Source organism: Chenopodium album, chromosome 24 (assembly GCF_948465745.1).
Source record: "Chenopodium album chromosome 24, dcCheAlbu1.1, whole genome shotgun sequence".
Lineage (NCBI taxonomy): Eukaryota > Viridiplantae > Streptophyta > Magnoliopsida > Caryophyllales > Amaranthaceae > Chenopodium > Chenopodium album.
In genome coordinates, this window is record NC_137857.1 from 38,901,422 (window position 1) to 38,923,018 (window position 21,597).

At 33.2% G+C, this 21,597-nt stretch overlaps 1 protein-coding gene and 2 pseudogenes across 3 annotated transcripts; 2 read left to right on the forward strand and 1 right to left on the reverse strand.

Moving 5' to 3' along the window:
- Positions 1-3,719: 3,719 nt before the first annotated feature.
- LOC145611059 (S-type anion channel SLAH1 pseudogene) lies at positions 3,720-5,503 on the forward strand (annotated as a pseudogene).
- Positions 5,504-10,366: 4,863 nt separating this feature from the next.
- LOC145612327 (uncharacterized) lies at positions 10,367-13,935 on the forward strand. Of its 3 annotated transcripts, none has more exons than XM_081667696.1 (3): positions 10,367-11,800; positions 12,313-13,360; positions 13,450-13,935. In XM_081667696.1, exons 1-2 carry the CDS (start codon positions 10,495-10,497, stop codon positions 13,338-13,340), a joined length of 2,334 nt encoding a protein of 777 aa, XP_081523822.1. In that variant the 5' UTR covers positions 10,367-10,494; the 3' UTR covers positions 13,341-13,360; positions 13,450-13,935. The 3 variants fall into 3 exon arrangements, with proteins under 3 accessions (XP_081523822.1, XP_081523823.1, XP_081523824.1); XM_081667697.1 differs by having other exon boundaries at positions 12,400-13,360; XM_081667698.1 differs by having other exon boundaries at positions 12,541-13,360.
- Positions 13,936-14,446: 511 nt separating this feature from the next.
- LOC145611060 (coniferyl alcohol acyltransferase pseudogene) lies at positions 14,447-20,362 on the reverse strand (annotated as a pseudogene).
- Positions 20,363-21,597: the final 1,235 nt, after the last annotated feature.

Here is a 21,597-nt window from a genome sequence, read left to right on the forward strand (position 1 = left end):
AGCTATTGAGTCAAGTTGATCAAAGGTGACTTAAGTTGATCAAAGGGGGCAGATATGTGTCCAAAAGCTATGGAGGGCCAATTGGTCTTGGCTGCACTCTAGTGCAGCCAACATAGCTACAACAAGTGAGGCCGAAAACGCGCGGCCCAAATAAAAAATGAACATTTAGTTAAAAAATATGAATATGAAAAAAAATGAACATTTAATAACAAAAAATGAACACGTAATAAAAAAATGAACATTTAATACTAAAAAGTTTACATGTTACAAGGAAATGATCATTTATTAAAAATGAATTTGATTATCATATAATCATAAATTTGCTAGACCACGACCTTAAAAATGAACATTTAGTTAGAAAAATGAACACATAAAAAAATGAATATTCAGTAATAAAATGAACACGTAAAAAAATGAACATTCAGTAATAAAAAGTGAACATGTAAAAAAAAATGAACATTTAGTATATTAGAAATGATTTCACCAAAAAAAAAAAAAAGTATATTATAAATGAACATTTATCATACAACCATAAAATTGGGATCATATACATCGGAAATTCTCCAACTTAAAGGCAAGTTCGTTGTACATATCATATACTTATTCATCACTTCTTACTTGTTTCTTCACTAATTCAGAGTCTTTGTCTTCTACAAATACAATTAATCTGTACTCACTAAAATATAACAAATAATCAAAATTCATTATCATCACAACATATGTTCATAATAATTATTTAGAATGTTCATAATATATAATCATCAATACAGTAGTTAAAAATATAAATAATTATCACTCTATATGTCATATGTGTTCATAATCAATAACAAATATGTTCGTAATGAATAACGAAACATATATATCATAATAAATTGTTCAGATCTTCAACACTAAATATTCAGATAATTTAACTTTCGACGTATTATATTTTACTTTCAACCTAATAAAAATGAACATTTAGTATTAAAAAATAAACACTTATAAAATGAACATGTAACAAAAAGTTATGAACAATGAACATGATTTTCATAACATTGTATATAATTATTAATGAAAAATAAAGATAAAATAGATTGTTGAAATATGTTCATTTTTTATGTATTTATTATTCATTTTCGGTGTACTAAATGCTCATTTTGTAAAAGATGTTCATTTTTAATTCCTACGTGTTCATTTTTTTTTACAAAAATTATATACAAGATCGATTGTAATTATTGAAACTCTAAAAAAATTGAATATACACCTTAAATCTAATCTTGATTCATCATAGAGAAATTAATTATTGATTTGTAACATGATTGTAAATCAAAAGAGAGAGAGAGAGAGAGAGAGAGAGAGAGAGAGAGAGAGAGAGAGAGAGAGAGAGAAGGAGGGGAGAGAAAATAAATACAAATTAAGCAATACAATTGATATTCATTAACAATTAAGCAATTTAATTGATATTCATAACAAACTCATAATTATTTCAAACAATCAAACAATAAATCATCATGCATGATCAATGAAATCATACAAATACAATTACAATTTGATAAAATCTAACCTTCATTGTTTTCTTTGGCCTTCAACTTTCTCTCTCCATTTTTTTTCTTTTCTCTTTGATAAAGCCAAATGATTGAATCCGAAACTCATAGATTTAGAAAGAAAGAAGTATACCCATCAAAACACGAATTAGTAACTCAAAAATTTATATAAAGAAAAAGAAAACTTTAAAGATTGAAGGGAAATGAGGTAAAGAGGAGAGAGAAAATGTTAAATTGAGAAGAAAACTGAAGAGAGTGAAAAATAATAGAGCTAAGGAAGAAGAAGAAAGAGAATTAAGATATAAGGAAGAAAAAAAAACGTATGTTCATTTTAACGTACTATATGTTCACATTTAATGGTGTTGCAGCTATTTTGGCTGCACTAGAATGCAGCCAAGAATTTGTAATGGAGGGCAGCTCTTGGCCCATCAACATGTACGTCACCAATGTAATACGGAGTACATTTTAATGTACTACGTGTCATCGAATTACATTCTTGTTGCTAAAAAACAGAGTAATTAATATGTTCATAAGTATTGTATATATTTGGGGCTATGATATAATGTACATTTTTGTTTTAATTAAATCCTAATTTTCCACCTCAATTGATCACTATTCATTATCTACCTTTTTGTATGTTCAAGATAGCTAGATAAAACCTCGTCAAAAGGCCACCACTAGTGTCGTATCATCCAAGAAGAAATCTAAACACAATTACTTTTTTTCATTACTATATATTGTAAGGGTATGTTTTGTACACCTTATTTTCATTTATTTTAGGTCTAATAAGTTCAGATAAATTTTTATAAGGTCTAATAAATTCATATTAATTTTTATAAGGACTAATAAGTTCAGATAAATTTAAATTGTAAAAATCAGGTGAATAGAATGCACACTAAATAATACTACGTACAAATTAAAATTTAACTTTGACTAGATATAAAAATAAAAATAAAGGAATACCAAGATAAAGTGGGGGTAGCTCGGTTCATTCCTTTTTGATAGGATGACGAAGTACCTAACTTATGGCTGCATGCGATAATAGATCGTATAGTTTGATAGGTTATCTTAAACTTAGAAGATAATAAACATAATTATAAGATGACAAGAAATATAATTGGAAGTTTAATTTGGCCATTAGGAATTGAGGATATCAAAAGAAATGATGTACGTGAAAGGACTTTATTAGAAAATGGAGTCTTAGGTGTGCAGCTCTAAAAAAAACCGGTCATGATTATAATTACTCGTATAAAATAAATACGTAGTAAGTGAAAACCAATATTTGCCTTTGTTATGTATGTAGTCTTCAGTGGCAGCAATATGCAATCCTACTAACCCATATCATACTCAACGTATTTTGTGTGCGACTAGTCACACCATGTGACCGTTTGTAAATAACAAAATAATTCCTATAACACTGAACGAGTAATCCCTGTAATCTTGACAGGGTAACTCCCACGACACTAACCGAGCAATATAATCCCCGCTAACGAAGTAACCCTTGTAATATTGACCATATAACCTTTATAATACTAACGAACCGAATTAAATTAGGACTTTTGTAGATTTTTTTAGTCTAAATATCGTCTAAGTTTTTTTTTTTTGTTACCAAATTGCCTTTTTTTTAATCAAAATTATTGCCGAAAATATTTTTTTTACCAAATTATCGCCAAGAGTTTTTTTTTTTTTTTTTTTTTACTATGACCAATCGACCCGTTTTGATACTATTTTACATTCGTCGCTCACAAACAATACTCCTGTAAAATCTCGTGTAAGGTGTAATAGTGAATAGTAATACGATTATTGAACGGTGCATACTAATTTAATATAGAAAATTAGGAAATTGTGTTAATTTGCATTTCTTGTTAGAAGTCTTATATTCGACTATGATTTGTACCCTATCTTTGCTTAGTTGTAGAGCAACATGTACCCTGCACTTCTAGATAGTGTTATTTATTTGGTGTACGTGATCTTGTACTCCTATATAAGCAGCATCAAATGTATGTAGTTTCTACACTTGCATTTCCTAAACACTTCCCAATTTATACCACATGCATAATTAATTCCCATAACAGATAAATATATCTCATTATCTCATTAATTACATACTAATATAAGCTCGCTCGCTCAATCAATCCATTCATCCAATTATCCTTACATACATACATATACTATATACTAAAAAAAAACAAAATTATGGATTCGAAATTAGGTGCTAATGAACCAAGCATAGAAGTTGTAATCGACGATACACCTATGACTAATAACGACCATAGGATGGTTGTTGTAGGTTTATACGATCATTTCGTGTCATCCATATTAGCAAATTTCCATGCAGGCTATTTTAGAATAAGCTTTGCTTTATGTGCTCAAATATTATTATGGAAAAACCTAGTCCAAATTACCAAACACAACCATGCTCGTCAATTCCACCCTATTCTCTTGGCCCTCCCATCGACGGCCACTACCTTATTATGGTCGACGGCCTTAGTCGTTTTGATCTCGTTATCCATTCTCTACACGTTAAGGTGTTTCCATCACTTTGACAAGGTAAAGGATGAGTTTTTTCACAATGTAGGAGTAAACTATTTGTTTGCTCCTTGGATGTCAAGCCTGTTATTGCTTCAAACTTCGCCTATACTCGTCGTTTCTGATGGTAGTATTTGCCAACAACTAACATGGTGGATGTTCGTCGTACCCATCATTATGCTCGATATCAAGCTATACGGGCAATGGTTTATTAAGGGGAAACGAGTTCTAACTAAGGTGGCTAACCCGGCTTGCCAACTATCCATTATAGCAAATTTGGTAGCAACAAAGGAAGCTATGTATATGGGATGGTCGGAGATGGCGTTGTGCTTCTTTGCATTAAGCATGGCTCACTACTTGGTGTTGTTTGTTACCCTTTATCAAAGACATCCAGGGAGCAATGGTGTTTCGCCGTCACTTAGGCCGGTTTTCTTCTTGTTCATTGCGACTCCGAGCATGGCTAGCTTAGCATGGTGCTCAATAACCGGGACCTTTGATGTTGCATCAAAGATGCTCTTCTTTCTCTCCATGTTTCTCTTCATGTCCTTGGTAAGAACCCATACTAACTATTTTTCCTATCTTTTCTACTTTTATATTCCCCTTTGAGTCACCGTACGTACCACCAGCGGTACTAATAGAGCAACTGATAGAGTATAAATTAAAACATAATTCAAGGCCTCAACCATCAGCTTAAGCTTTTGGTTGAGTTGATCCTCTAACATGGTATCGAAGCCAACGTGACATAGAGGTCACGAGTTCGAATCTCATCCAATCCCCACCTTTAAGTGGAATATTAAGCGTTGGGTATAAGGAGGGCCTATGTTGCATTCACACTTCAAGCCCAACTGACTCTCGTGTGAGAGGGTGTGATAGAGTATAAAACATTTTCCTGAGGTAGCTTTTTTTTCACCGACAAAAAACGTGTTTTGCAAGAAATTATAAGCCAACAATCTTTTACATAATAACGTTAGTCCTTTATTTTATTTATTTATTACTCCGCAGTTAAAGTTAAAAGGAGAGAGAAAAAAGAGAAGAAAAAAAAAAAAAAAAAAAAAAAAAAAAAAAAAAAAAAACCTCATTTGATCAAATTTATTGTATACTTTTTACAATCTCTGTTAGATCAATCCGTACATAAGAGTATATGTAGACCTGTTTTTGACCTGTGTTTGTTAATGTTGCAGGTATGTAGGCCAACACTATTCAAAAAATCACTAAGAAAGTTTAGTATAGCATGGTGGTCTTTTTCACTTCCTTTGACAACACTGGCTTTGGCATCCGTCAAGTACGCTCAGGAGGTGAAAAATGCCGCAGCACAAACAATAGCACTTGCCTTGTCAATTGTTTCGATGGTTGTTATCCTTGCTTTAATGGTCATCTCCACTATCAAGATTAACACCTTGTTCCTTGCTACTCATCAAGTACAAAGTTCAAACACCAATAATTCTAACTAATAAGTAATAATGTACTTTAATGTATAGCTAATAAATGTACTAATTAATATTATATTTTCACTTTCCTTAATTCCTTTTATTAGGTAAGAAGAAATTAATATGAGATTGAGAATGATGTATCAATATTAACTAGCTATTGGCCCGGGCGATGCCCCGCTTCATTATAATTTTATAAGTTTGATACAAACTAAATTTATAAGGTTAATATTCAACAATCTTTATAATTAAGGGCCTGTTCACTTCAGCTTATTTTCAGTTCAGTTCAGTTCAGCTCATAATATAATTTCCTTCACTCAGCTCATAAAATATTCAGTTTAGTTTAGTTCAATTCAGTTTAGCTCCAAGTTCAGTTCAGTTCAATTCAGTTCGATCAGTTCAGTTCAGTAAATGTGAACAGACCTGTAAGTGAATGAATATAAAATAATAACTATTTAATTGCATTGATATACATAGGATATATCAAATTTTTATGTTGTATACAAATAAAATATCAAAATACTCACCTACAAAACTTGTTCCAAGAGGCCAGGGTAAGTGAATCGTTTCCAACTATTATAATTTGTGGCTAATTACTCATTAATTACTCACCATTCATTATTCAGTTGTAGAATTCCAATTGATTCACAATTGATCATCGAGTACAATCATTACAAATTGCTCCAATTCAAGCAATTCAATAATGATATAATATGATTATTCATTAAGACAAATAATTAAGACCATTATAAATAATGTCGGTTACAAATTTTGAATTGGAAGAAATTTTTTTTTTTTTACTAATAATTGAAACATCATTAACATGAATTGCTTATGTGGCAAGTTTATATGTTACAAAAAATGATGTGGCGAAATAAAACAAAAAAATTGACACATGGCGGAATGACACTCCTTACCTTGGAGTTTTAATAATAATATAGATATAGATGTATACATAGTGTATATGGGGTGTACACAAACTGGCCCGGACTTGAAAATCGACCTGAATTAGACTTGTTTATACTGGACCGAAATCGGGTCTGGTCTTTAAAAAGTCATGATTCCAGGTTTCATATCCGGCCCGAGTAAAACACGATTTTCGGTCTTAACCTGAAAACGATGAAGCTACTTTTTTTTTAGAACAATTGGTTTTCTATCTTTTCATTTGCAAACCCTACTCCACTCGGTGAGCCTGACTGTCACTCCCATGCACGCGACCAAAATCGACTGTACAGACAGCGGCCACACAGCCACCAGCATGACAGCCTGACAGGTCGACAACAGCAACTCCCTATCCCCCCCCCCAGTAGGGGTGTTCAAAAATTGGTCCGAACACAAAAATAGATCGGACCAAATAATCGGTTCGGTCTCCGGGTAGAGATTATTAATTTTTTCAATTTTCGATCCGGTCCGGTCCAAAACCCTATAAAAATCAGTTTTGGACCGGATCAATTTCTTGCTTAAAAATTATACCTAAAACCTTTAATAATGGTAAAGATTATCCTTAACATACATGAAAAACTTTAGTCGTATAAGCTTTTTTGTACTAAACATACAAAAAAAGACGTTAAAATATTGTTTTTTCTTTATTTTTTTTTTTGGAGTTTTCATTAATTATTTGAAATTTGGATTTTATTTTTTTTTTTATAAAAATTCTAAAATCAGTCTAAACCGGTATGGTCTGGATTTTGGACCGAATTTTCAGTTTGATTCGGGTTTAGTCCTAGCTTAATCGGTCAGGTTTTCGGCTCTTGAAATTCATTTTTTTGATCCGATCTTGGACCGACGAACAACCCTACCCCTCAATGTCATACACCTCCTCCTCCTTTCAGCCTCAAGCGGTCACTCCCATCACCAACGCGCCAACCACCCTACACCCAGCCACCGGGGCGCCAACAACCCTGCACCCAGCCACCAGCACACGAAAACCTGGCCACCCTGCAACCAGCCACCGACGATTGACAATATCATAAACAATTTTCTTATTTATTTAAAAAAAACCAAAAAAAAGCAAGTCAATTATCAGGTCTATTCTGGTCCAAACTCGGACCACACCTGATTTCAGGTTTGGACCGGAACCGTACCTGGTCTCAATCCATTTAGCACACTAGCTATAATTATGTGTGCGATATGCAAATCTCAACTATGAAAATCCAATATTAATAATTGTCTTAAATCAACTCACTAATAACTAGTGCTTGGACAATGTTGTTTTAATGAATACTACAAGAAGGGGGGTTGAATTGTAGTATGACAGTTTAGTCAAATTTTTTGCGGAATTAAGACTAAGTAAGCTAAAGGAACAGAAAGATGATATGAAGGAACTAAAAGAGCAAGAGAGAATTTTACGTAGAAAACTCCTTGGCCCTAATCATGGAGAAAAACCACGAGCACCTGGGATTTTAGGAAAATAATCTTCACTAGAATAGGACAACAAATCCTATTACAAACTAAAGACTCTTCTTTCAAGTTCCTTAACGAAATTAAAGCCCCGAGGAACAAGTCACCCAACTTGTTACTCTTCTCTTCTCTTTCTTTCTTCTCTTTCTTACAAACAGAAGTTCACTCAAACTTCCCAATTCCCCAAAATACAACTCAAAAGAAATAACTCTAGTATAAGAACATAAGAACACTCTATTTCACTAGTGTGGAATCGGACTCTTAACTCAAATTTAGAAAGCAAAAGCTTAAAAACTTATGTGATCAAGGGTGAGATTTTCCATCAGAAATCAAAAGCTATTTATAGACTAACAAAGGCATTGGAAAAACCTTTTTGTGCATCAACTCCATTACGCCACTACTTCAACCCACTAAGATGATCACGTTCCTAATTTCAAGGAAGCATGAACTCTTCAATGTGCTTGACAATGACATGAAAGAGATCATGGGGAGTGAGCCGCAAGTTTTGGAAAACATGAAACCAGATTTTATTTGCAAAAAGATATTTTCAAAAATCAGAATAAAAATAAAATCCTTTTTGTTTGGAAAAGATAAACGTTATAGAATAATAGGTTTCCTAAAAACTAGCATGCACAATTTTATCATTTTTGACCGACTCCACACAGCTATTTCGAATGTAACTTATTTCTTATACTTACATAAATCTTAAAATATAAAAATATCTTAGTCTTCATGATTCTTTGATGAAGCTTCTACTCCGAGGCTTCTGTTCCTTGGAAGGAACTTCTCTTCTCTGGTGAATCTTCTACTTTGAAGCTTCTGTTCCTTGAGTGGAACCTTTTCTTCTCAAGTCTTCATTTCTGAAGTACTAGTTGCTGCAAAGGAACTCTTCTTTTTGGATGACTTTGTTTCTGGCTTTCTTGTTCTTCATGGTATCTTCGCAAGACACTTAATTCTCCTAGTCATTGCAACTGATCACACACTCAAACAATCAAGCTCTTATTAGTACATAAGTAAGTGGTTGTATCATCATCAAAATCATTAAGTCCAACAAACAATTATACCCTCTTAAATGATTATTTGCTTAGATTTTTTGCCCTCGTCAATGTTATTTGTTCTTTTTTTTTTTAATAAACTCTTAAGAACAATGTACGGACATTGATACCCCTAAGAGCATGTTTGGTAAGAGTGTTTTTTGGGTTGGAAATGGATTCAATTGAAGCATTACCGTTACTAAGTGTTTGGTTAAAAGACTTGAATTACAATTACCATTACCTAAGGGTAATGATTTTACCTATTTGTTATCTCTCTAAAACGTGAGGTAACAATTACCCTTACTCTCATCAAACAAAAGTAAAGGGAGATAGTTTTAAATGATTCATTTTCATGATTAAACCAAACAAATAAAAAAAGTAATTAAGGGTTAAATAATTCATCTCCTCCCTCTTATTTGTTTCCTTTCCACTTTATTTTCATTATTCATATCAAACGCCCCCTAAAAATATTTATTTACATATTTTTCTCTCATTAATATTGCCAACCATTGAAAGGGCCCCCTAAACATGGCTAGCTATGGCGCGCACGTTAGCCACACTAGTATCAAAATCAATATGAAAATTCTATAGTAAAAATGACTATAATAACTTTTAAAATTGGATGGGAGTGATTTAATGATTTTTGAATTATATTTTAATGCTAAAACTAATTAAAAAGTCATTTCTCTTTATTTAGGGATTCAATTTTAAATTTTTCAAAATTAACATTCTATTTTTTTCAAATTAATTTATGAAAATCGGTTTTAATTATCAATAAAATTAAAAATATTAAATTTCTTTATCAAGAAATAATTAAATTGATTTTTAATTAATATTAACATTTAAAAGTAATTCAAAAATCAATAAATCATAATAGTTCATTTTTAAAAATTATGGTTTCAAATGACAACCATAGAATCATCTAAAAGAAACAACCAATGTTCCCCTCAAAAAAAAAAAAAAAAAAAACCAATGTTTTTACTCTTTCATGATAAAATAAATTAAAATTTTAAAAGAAAGTTGTCATGAAAAACAGGTAAAAAGTCAAAAGCCACCACTACCATGAGAGCCATCACCCTTTTTTTTTTTCTTTTTTTTCTTTTTTTTTTTTTTTGGAATGAAAAATGAAGGAACCATCACTTTTATAGTTTTATCTACCTCCCACTTTCACATCATATTTCTGAAAACACTAGAAAAAGGCAAAGGTATGTCCCAATAATATGCTTCCCCTTTTGCGTAAAAATGTCCCAATATTAGAATTTAAATACAACCAAAAAGAAGTAAATAGCACTAACATAAAAGTGGCCTACAAAAGTAATGCAAGTAATAATAAAATTATTATAAATAAATAACAATTTGGCAATAGTACAGTACAGATATGTATCACGCTCCTCATTCAAAACTGACACCTAATAATATCACATAGCAGTTGAAATATGACAAAATGCCCACCCACTGAAATACAACTAAACATTCTTAGCCAAAAAAAAATTCCAATTTAGACAGCATTTCTTGCTTGTTTAATATGCAAGAAACTGCAAAACTTTAGTTTCTTCTACCAAAATTTCATACCTTTGAAAGATGGTGCAAAGAAAGGTGGTAAACAATAAGCTTGTAATTCAAGCTAGTACCCTCAAAACAGATAAGAAGCAAGCCATCATAAAGCCCTCCATCCAAAACCATGATGGCAAGAGCAAAGGAGCCGATTTGAAGGCCGTGAAGATGAAGAAATCGCGGTCTGTCAAAAGGTCCAATGTCGAGATTAGTCATCACACGACACCGGAAATCCATGAAGTGGCTCGACAGCTAGGACAGCAACCTCAATTTGTCACACCGGTGAAGACTCCAAGCCCCAAGAAGCCTTTACCATGTAAGTCTCCTTGCATGTCCCCGAATTATATGAAGAGTACCAGCAGTTCTGAGGCAAGAAAAGAGAGAAAAACAGCTAAGGAAAGTAGCAATGCTAGCATTTCTAAGCTTCATAAAGTTGCAAAAACATTAAACAAGTTGTCTAGTTTGAAAAAAATGAGGGCCTTAACAAAGTCACCTAGCTTTAAACACACAAGATCAGGAGCCTGTAAAAAGGTTGTTTTATGTCAGAATGATCTTGATGTGCAAAGAGCTACTTGCTCATCAACCTTAAAAGATTCTAAGTTTCCTACTTACCTTAAACTCAAGCCTGGGGCAACTGAAGCCGAAGGAAACTCGGTGTTTAAGGTCTGCCATTACACCTATTGTTCCCTTAATGGTCATCACCATAGCTCTGCACCTCCCTTGAAGCGCTTCTTGGCTTCAAGGCGGCGGCTGCTGAAGACCCTGAAAGTTAGGCCAGAAGTTTTTTCCCCTCGTAAAGCTAAGGTGACTGAGAATAACAAGGCCAAAGAAGAAGGAGATTGTAATGAAGATTTCTTCGTCGAAGTCTATGTTCCAGATAGAGAGGTCGCTAGTCTTGCTACACAGGTCTCTGAAAGCATATCTGATGGGCCATGCTCTGAGATTGACTTACAGGATGATCTTGATCAAATTGAAGACACTACTTTTTCAGGCATAAATTTCAGCCTTGAAGATGTAGATTTTCCACCAACTCCTCTTCAGAAACAAACATCATTTGAGAGCCAGAGCTCTCCTAGTGAGTTCTTTGGCGAGAGCTCGGATATGGAGTGGGAAGAGGGGCAAAGTCCTGCCAGCCATGACAAGTATGAGGATTACGTTCAGATAGAATACAGTAAAGATCTAAATGAAGCAGAGTTTGAGTTAAACAACGGTGCAAGCGAGTATTTGGAGTTCCTAGCTGATGCATACACACCATGTTTTCATGATGAAATTGTGGAGTGCCTGAGTTTCAGTGATACAGACTCTTTGCCAGATAACGAGTCTACCCAGACAGGTACTTTCTTCGCACAAATAAAAACATTTGTTCAGTATTTACTTCCTAGATCACAGTTAAGCTACATTTGATCATTATTACTGATACTCTATAAATATGGAACTTAAGGATCATAAATCTAGAATTTTATATAAGATAATTTTTATTATGATTTCACTGATGTATCAAAAGTAAAAACTATGGATAAAAGTACATTCCCATAGATCTTAAACATATTAATTTGGACAATTATGAGACATCGTATTGCAACCGAGCCCAACTTCATACAGTGTTCACTGATTAGATCAAACAATATACTACAATATGACAATATACTACTACTAGATAGAACTATGGTCAAAATCTGTTCCAATGATCATACATGTATAAATTTGGACAATTATGTAGACATCGAGTCACATTCAAGCCCCACCTCAGATAGTGTTAAGTACTGATTAGATCAATTTTACAAAATATTATTGGGCATAATAATATGATATATAATTACAACCTGACTGCGACATCTGGTGCAGATGATAAGCACGTAAAAGAGCTAAATTTGGTCATAGGTGATATGAATTTTGAACCAAAGAATGAAATTACTGAAGAGTCTCACCTAGGTGATGGAGCAACCATCCGTGCTGCAAAGCTAGAAGATGAGTCCATGAACGAACAGGGCAAATCTTTGTTTGACCTTATTGAGGAATTTACTGAGGCCCAAAATGAAGAACTTGAATCTTATGAGTTTGAAGTTGAAACAGATGCTGATGAATCAAATGAAGGAAACTACACAGTAGGAGATATCAGAGAAGATGATGTTGCTGACTTTGTCTTGGAAGATTCTTCTTGTACTAAGGAAGATTCTGAAACTGATCAGAGTGATTCAGGGAATGAAGCTGATGCTAGCCATAGCATTACCAATAACGGAAATGTCTTTCCAGACAAAGATTTTACAGAATGGGAAAGGACTGAAGCTGACAATTGCACCAGTAAAAGAGCAGCAAATTCCGAGGAAGAAGAGAAATATTCAAACAACGTAGAGCTTCGCTCAGATGAGAATACTGATGTTGAAGTCAAAGAATCAGAAACACAAGATCACAAGACAGAAGCAGCAGATGCATCTCTTAACATCAGAAACAATATACAAGAAGCCAGAAAACGCATTTCCAACAAAAGAGAATCTGATTGCAACTTAGAGCTCTTGGATAACTGCAGCAAATTAAAGAGGTTTTTGAGATGCAGGAAAGCAGATGAGGACATTGAGGAAGAGAAAGAATTCAACCCAAGAGGACCGAACTTTCTTACAATTGAACCTGAACCAGAAGCAGAGAAGGTAGATCTCAGGCACCAAGAGATGGATGAGAGAAGAAATGCAGACGAGTGGATGCTCGACTATGCACTTCAGAAGACAGTCAACCAACTTGCTCCTGCTCAGAAAAGGAAGGTGGCATTACTAGTCGAAGCTTTTGAATCAGTTTTGCCGATACCAAAGTTTGAGCCTCATATGAGGAGAATTACATCAGGTTTCCCCAATGCAAGACCCATTCAAGCTTGCAGATAAAATATATTTTCTTTAAAAAGGTAATCTTAAACCACCTACTTTAATCACTCAGCTTAGTTCTTAAACTATTCCCCAAGTTAGATTATGATACATTTGCTTTTCCATCCAGTAAGAAAATGTGCAGCTTAGCAGTTCTTTGACAATGCATAAAAATGGTAAGGAGATGCAGGTTACAAGTAACTATGCAGCTAACAGATGTACTGAAGATGAACTGCTGCTCAGATGTATGCAAATAGGCAATCAGAACTCCAAGCACAAACTTTTGTGTACCGAACAGTATATCTGAGGAGGACGCGGTAGCAATTTTAAGTTAGCTACTGATAACTTAAGTTGTAGTGGATTTGTGTGACAGACTGATAAATGTTCTTGCTTCTGTATTCTAGGCTTGTTCTGTAGTAGTGTGCCGTTTGCTTCACATCTTATGATTTAGTTGTATGGTACTCTGGTGGTTTAAGTTATGTGCTACTTCAGTCACACAACTTTTGGTTCATTCTCTTTTCATTGTAACTTGTGACCTACCGTACTTTAACAACACTACTAGAAAATCGAAATCCCCAATACCCCCCATCAAAGTAATGCTACCCCAATTCAGATACATCATAAGTTTGGAGATATGCAGTAAGATTTTTATAATGCTTAGTCAATAGAGGTTTAAATACTTTTAAATGTGTCCTAACATGTGTCTTTAAAGCCACTTTCAACTAGCCTAATGCAAATCAAATCTACAACCTTAAGCCACTTTGTTTATATTCAATTCCAACTGCACCATTTACAAAAAGAAGATTCGTTCAAGAATAGCTCAAGATTCTAACAAAAAGTTTCCAAATCACTTGATCATTGAGAAAAGAACAATCAAACTCAACATTATTTCTTTTTCTTTTTCTTTTTTTTTTTAATTGAGCTAAATATTCTTGGGGTGCTAGTGTGCTACTAGAGTACTAGGTGTTGCTATATACAAATTCTTAGTTGTTGTCGGATGAACCAACCTCTAAACGTACCCATGAGTGAATGTTTGCACATATTATCAGTTCACTCAATAAAAACTTTCCAAATGAGCAAAATGGATACAATGAGCAAAACAGGACTCGGGAACAAGATAGAGGTGCTTATCCACTAAGCCAACTCCCCGTATCCAAACCATCATAGTATCCACAAAAGTATAATCCCCTGATGAATAAAAACATCTTATGCAATACCAATTTGATGTTGTCTGAATCTATAATCACTCTCGTCATTAATAACAATAACAAGTGTGTGTTGGTACTTTTAAATCACACGCTAGTACAATAATTGTACCAACATAAGGTCTAAAAATACCAACAAAGCTGTTGGTACTTTTAGATCTTATGTTGGTACAATATTCATACCAACATGAGTTATAAAAATACCAATGGACAGTTATTGTTATTATCATTTACGACTAGAGTAATTGTTGGCGTGGGCTTCCTTGTGTCAAACATCTTGCCTAAAGAACATCCAAGCAAATGCAAGTGAGACAGAAAGAAGCAAAATTGATCAAGAAATGCTAACAATTTTCTCATACATTATATTATAGAATTCATCATGTGTCTTTCTCCCTACCCATTGGCATCCTACCCACGAGTTAAGGTTCATTCCATTGCTATATAAGCTACGGGTATATCCATATAATTCTACTCACAAGTGTCTCGCCCGTAAATATTGGACCATTTAAATCGTGAGGGTTGAGGTCTAGTATAGTTAAGTCTTTCTATTTACCAAAAAAACAAAACGGAGTATATTCTAAGTTTTCCAAGATGCTTTCAAATGACCTTAAACAAGTATGTAAATCTAATCCAAACTGTAATGAATGCAATTCTAAAGTTTAGAGTAAAAGGTGTAATTGTTTTAACAGAAATAGCCAAGAATTCCGTAGATTAAGAGCAATAAAGGAAGCGAGAAGATACCATTGGGCTGATGGCTAACCGTTGAGGAAGAACGATGGACTGCACAACACTGCAAAGAATGAATGTCGGGCTGAGATTGTGAAGTTTTGCTTCTTTTGCTGGTAACTCAACAATTTCTCTAAATTAATTTTGCTTTGCTTTTGAAATTACTTGGCTCATGTAGGAATCTCTATATTAGTTTTGCTTAGGGGTGGTAATTCGGGTTAGCAGGTCGGGTTCGGGTCAAAATTTCGGGTCAATTTCGGATTGTAATCAGCAACTATCAAAAATTGAATTATAAGATCGTCAATTTGGAGTTTCGGGTCAAGTTATGTCATTATCGGGGAGTAGGGATGACAATCCAGTCTGAATCCGACCCTACTCCGTCCTGATCCGAGGAAAATAAAAAATCTGCTTCGAGTTTGAGAAAAAAGAAATTCGAATTCGACTCTGTTAAAATAATTTGACTCTAAGTCGAAGGAGGGTCGGAGTCGGATCCTACAAAAAATCCGACTTCGACAAATGCCCGACGCCCCGACCAATTATTCGACTCTAATCGTGGATTTGGGTGTGGGTCGTGGTGGCTATGGGTGTGGGTTGCAATGGCCCAAATAGCCCACTTTCTCAAAGTAAATTATATAACCGAAAAAAACTCAGAGTCAGATCGGAGTTGGAGTCGGAGGTTGGATATTGAAGTCGGATTGGAGTCAGAGTCGGAGTCTTGGAGTCGGATGTCGGAGACAGAGTCAGAGTCAAAGTCGAAGTCAAAATCAAATTTAGCCTTCGACTTTCAATAGGGTCAGAGTCGACTTTAGCATAATTCGCTCCGAGTCTCACTTGTTGCCATCCTTAGTCATTACTCATTATATCACCTATGGCTCGAACAATTCTGATTCCTACAAGTCCGATTACGGCCTTTTTGGTTTGGGATGGTTTAATGTTCGTACAGTTTTAGATTGTATTGGTTTTGGTTATATCAAGGAGACAAGGAATACCAAATTTTTTATCTAGCAATACATGCTTGATTTGGGTTTGTTTCGGTCATCCTATTTTATTTTATTTTTGTTAAATTAGTTTGGGTTAAGACTAACTTATTCTGGATTTGAATGGATTCAGTTCACAAAAATCTCATCAACTAGCTTTAAGTTCGAGTTCAACCAACTAATAATTTGAGTAAGGAATTAATCGGCTTACTTACACAACCCAATTTGTTGCATTATTAGATTACCATAGATTGGCTTAGGTCCCTCAAATGAATCATTTACATAAGTGTAGTCTATGAGAAAAAAAAAACATTAATAATTTCTATTTACTCATCTGACACTTTTTAGATTATACACGTTGTACTTCAATTTGACCTTTTGATAGTTTTATACAAAGTATCATTTTCAAGAGGACTACCATGGGTTTCTAGTTAAAGTAATGTTTGATGTAAAAGCGGAAAACACTATAATACATGTATAAAACAGGTAACATTATTGTATTCATTTTGTTACAATTGATAACTTTAATCATTGAATAATAAACATAATACTATATATTCTCACGAACTAATGTCTAAGTCCTCGAGGAAATAACTAGTTTGCTTCTTTAAAAAACAAGCTAAAAGGATTAACCCCTTAAAAATGCACAATTATAAGACACAATTATATATTATCTATTTATCTATTACTCATTTGTCTCTTAAAAATTGCTCTAAATTTCTTTTTGGGCTGTACCCTAGAGTTTGTCCTTGTTTCTTTTTCATTTAACTTGGTCCCCATAACATCTTGGCAATAAAATAAATTTCCTCACATGATATATATAATCATATACCTACAAATTCAACTTATCTTCTTAAAAAGAGATAGGTTAGTTTTGAGCCTATTGATAAGGACAAAAGAGTATTAGTTTGTCCCGGACTTTAGGACTAAAAATAAAAGAAGACGTACAAAGTTTATTTAGTACGAAGTAGTTGTTATTGTACAAATATAAGACAACATCATCTTGAAAGTTTGAAATTACTCCGTGTGAAGTGAGTGCCAATGGTTAGTAGCACCGGAAATGGTGATTGAATTGTTTACATACACCTTACAAAAGGACAATTGGAATTCATTGAAAAGGACAAATTTAGGGTACAAAAGGACAAATTACTTGTGAAGTGAAATTTCCTGAAAGTTATTGTACAAAAGGATAGATACTCCTTGTGAAGTGAGTGCCCAAGATTAAATTAGTATCCTAGGTATAAACTCACCTTGAGAGTTTGAAATGGTCAAAAACATAACTTGCTTCCTTTTCAATGAATTCCAATTGTCCTTTTGTAAGGTGCATGTAAACAATCCAATCACCATTTCCGGTGCTACTAACCATTGGCATTACATACCCTGCATTACCATCCCATGGAAAATGATATGATCCAAACACTGGCTTACCCCAACCAAAATCGACCTTTGATATAGGAAATCGTTGCCCAGATGACATTACAAATGCCGGTCCATCATCCGTCCCACTACTATAGATCTTCGCTAGACATGGTTCAGGGCGATGGACTTCTATCCAATCGATCAAGTCTAGAAAATGCATGTTGTTCACCGCCTTCTCCACTATTTTGTGGACTTCTTGAGCCACCCAATTCAATGGCTTAGAATTTAAATCACATATCCTCTTCTCACTAAAGGGAATTGAGAGCACATTTCCAAAATAACTACTAATTATTCTTTCTTGCTCGTTACAATTTCCCTTATTACCTAGTATTGTTCTACCATCCACTACAATGCCCAATTTACACATCTTGGAACTTCCTTCCATTGTGCTAGCATGCTTCGATATTAACTTCCACATGAACGCGCTAAAAGATTCAAGTTTAGTCCCTTTTGCTTGCGATTGAATATAATTGATTTCTCTAGCATTGACATGGTATATACGGCTAACAAGTGGTTCATGTATGCTTGATAATAGTTCATTTTTCCTAGGAGTTAAGGACGAAATAGGTACGTACATTTCATTTAATGAGGGATCATTCGAACAAGGATATCGAGCATTGAGTAATGATCTTGTAAAAGAGGGCACCATTGAGATTGGCTTTGAGTTAGCTATCTCAGCCCAAGATACTAAGAACATGTTAATTGAGTAAGCATCAGCTACACGATGATCAAATGTGCAACCAACTACTATTCCTCCACATTTCAGCTCCGTAGCCTGCATGCATGGTTAATTTGTGTCAAGCAAGGAAAGTTTGTCAATTGCTATTTTTTGAATTGCATATGTAATCTACAATTACGTGTGATTTCAAAGCTTACTAATACTACCTCCGTTACATATTATTTGCAACGATTAAACAATTTTTCAATCGTTGCAAATAATATGTAACGGATGTAGTAGTATTAAAAAAAATGCTAGTAAGATTTTTTTTTTTTTTTTTTTTTTTGAGGAAATGCTAGTAAGATTTAGTGACTTAACATCTTTATAAAAATATAAAAAATATAAAAAAAAAAAAAAAAAAATTAAAAAACAAAACAAAACAAATAAAATAAAATACAAAAAAAAAACAATGCCGATTTTGGATTTAATTCACTTTTTTATTTTTTAGTATTTTACCAAATTATCACCTTAAAAAAATAAAAAAAACTTTTTAGATTTCCTTCAAATAATAGGTTTCGTCCTTAAATCCATTAATTGGTGGCAAAATATTTTTTAAAAAGATGGTATTACAAAATTGATATCTTAAATTGATCAAATAAAATGTTTTTTTAACCACCTTAACCTTTTTTTTTTTATTATTATTTGACCTTAACTGAACAACCTCCATCCTTAAATCTGTTATGAGGTGGAACAATCAAAGTAAAAAATATTTTTTAAAAAGATGGTATTACAAAATTGATATCTTAAATTGATCAAATAAAATGTTTTTTTAACCACCTTAACCTTTTTTTTTATTATTATTTGACCTTAACTGAACAACCTCCATCCTTAAATCTGTTATGAGGTGGAACAATCAAAGTAAAAAATATTCAGTTGGTAAAATACAAAAACAAATCATTTAGTTTAGTTGAATCTAATGCAAAACTCAGTTTTTTAAAGGTTAAAAAAAATCACACACAAGAATATACTACCTCTGTTTTTCTTCTACTCACTTAATAATACTCCGTAATTGCTTATATATTTTCTACTTATCATGTACTTTATTTCATTTTGGACACATGTTATATATATTTGCTTCTCTCTTGCTTCAAAATATTACTCCGTAATTGTTTTCACTCTTTTTCTTTATCAACTTTTTTTTTTTTAAATTCAAAATATTTCTAGTTTTTTCATGTTCAGAAGAGAATGAGTAAAGCTGTAAAATGAAATGCATTGGAAAGATATCTAGAGGATTATTTTATCAGTATACTAGGGAGTGATGACCAATATACAATTAGCTGGGCATTACTCCCTCCGTTTTCTTACTCCATAAAGTAGGTTAAATAATAAATATATAAGCGGATTAGAGTTCGTTGGGAAAATAAATATTGTTAGAAAGTCATAGTACACGTGTTATATACAAATAATACAATCATTAATTCATAACTAAAAAAATGTGAGGAAAATAATGATAAAAAATATACAAAATAGTATGGACTAGATAGGAGTCAATCCATTATAATTAAATTTTAATTTAGTTAATGTTACGATTGTTACCTGTACGGAGAACACATTGCGTTGCTTATTATTGTTCTTGGGCAATAACTTGCCTTCAACACTTTCATCCGGATTATAAAGGTTTAGATCATAAAGTTCAACATCGGCATAGGCTTCAGTGAACTCAACTCCTTGGTTATTGCACATTAACTCAACTTCACCCTTGGAATTATGTACAACCTCACTAGAAAACACATAGAAATGAACCAAAGCTTGAGCCAAGGCCGTTTCAAGGGTGCTAACCAATTGCCCGAAAGACGAAAATCGGCTACCATGATTCGGACATTTATAGCAAAAGAACACACCCACGTCTTCAGGAGGCAATATCAAGTCTAAATTTGAGAGTGGTAGCCTATGCTCGATTATATGGTGTATTGGTATTATTTTCTCCTTTCTTTTAACCCTCACTTGGAATTCTAGTTGGGTTTTCTCCCTTTCGCACACTAATAAGCTACAACTCATTTTGGAGGACACGATATTTTGTTAGTATACATCCCCTTAATATATACTTGTATCATATAATTAAATCTAACATGTTGTGCATATGTTTTTTTTTGAAACCATGTTGTACATATGTTAAATGTCAAGACATCTTGTGGTTAGCAAACGTTGAAGGACAAACACACTTTTGATTCAAATGAGACGTGACATGCATAGTGGTCCATCACTAAACCTAATTCCGATCCTCTTAACTTTTTAAGTGCTTGACCGACATATAGTTTTAGGAAAGTGAGTTGAATGAAATACTAGTAAGATAATGTGCAAGTGAGGTTTAATGAAAAAAAATAATAATAAAAATGCATTAGCAAAATACAAGTATGCATAATAAAAACAGGATGAAGAAACATTGGAAGTAATTAACTCTTGCATATAATACTCCATAACATAATCTTAGAGCCAAGAAAAATGGATTTATTCATACTACGTATATATGTATGTCTAATGTCTTGCTTAATTGGGGTTTATTATTACTTTAGTAAGTTAAATTTTAAAATGTCGCTTCAACGCTCAATCTTACACTCTTATTCTAACAAAATTTGAGCAGTATACTAAACCTAAACCCATTTTACAGATATATTAGTTAGATTTAATATTTTTTCATTTTTACCTAAAAGATGATTAACGTGGTAAATTTTGCTAGAAATTAAAATAGTGAAAACATCATTCACATGTCCGAACAGTTAACCCACTCAGGCCCGTCCCTAAGGCAAGGCAATAGGTGCCATCGCCCGGGGCCCAACTGAAGGTGGCCCAAATTTACAATAAAGCCAGTTTTTTTTTTTTTTGTTTTTTTTTAAAAAAAGAAATCTTAATTAATGATACTACGCATGCTTTTTCTCTAGTTTTCCATATCATGTTCATCAGTTTTCATATTCCCAACTAGTGTGTGGCTCGGACGATACCCCGAGTTGCTAGTTTGTAATTAACATTCGATTAGTTTTTGCTTAATATATTGAAAATCATCTTAAAAATTTAATATTTTGAAAAAAGATTTGTTTTAGGAGAACCAAATTTAATATTTGTAACAAAATTTAATCAAAGTTGTTAAATTATCCTATGATATAACAAATAGTACAATTAAGGACTAATCATCTTATCCAAGTTAATTATAATTTTGTTGGATAAATTTACACAACATATGGATAGATAAAGCGGTAAGACTTGCATGGTAATACTTGTTGGTCTCAAGTTCAAGT

Coding starts and splice junctions, on each gene's coding strand:
- LOC145612327 (XM_081667696.1), top strand. CDS start 10,495: ATGGTGCAAAGAAAGGTGGTAAACAATAAGCTTGTAATTCAAGCTAGT. Junction 11,801..12,312: donor TAACGAGTCTACCCAGACAG/GTACTTTCTTCG, acceptor CATCTGGTGCAG/ATGATAAGCACGTAAAAGAG.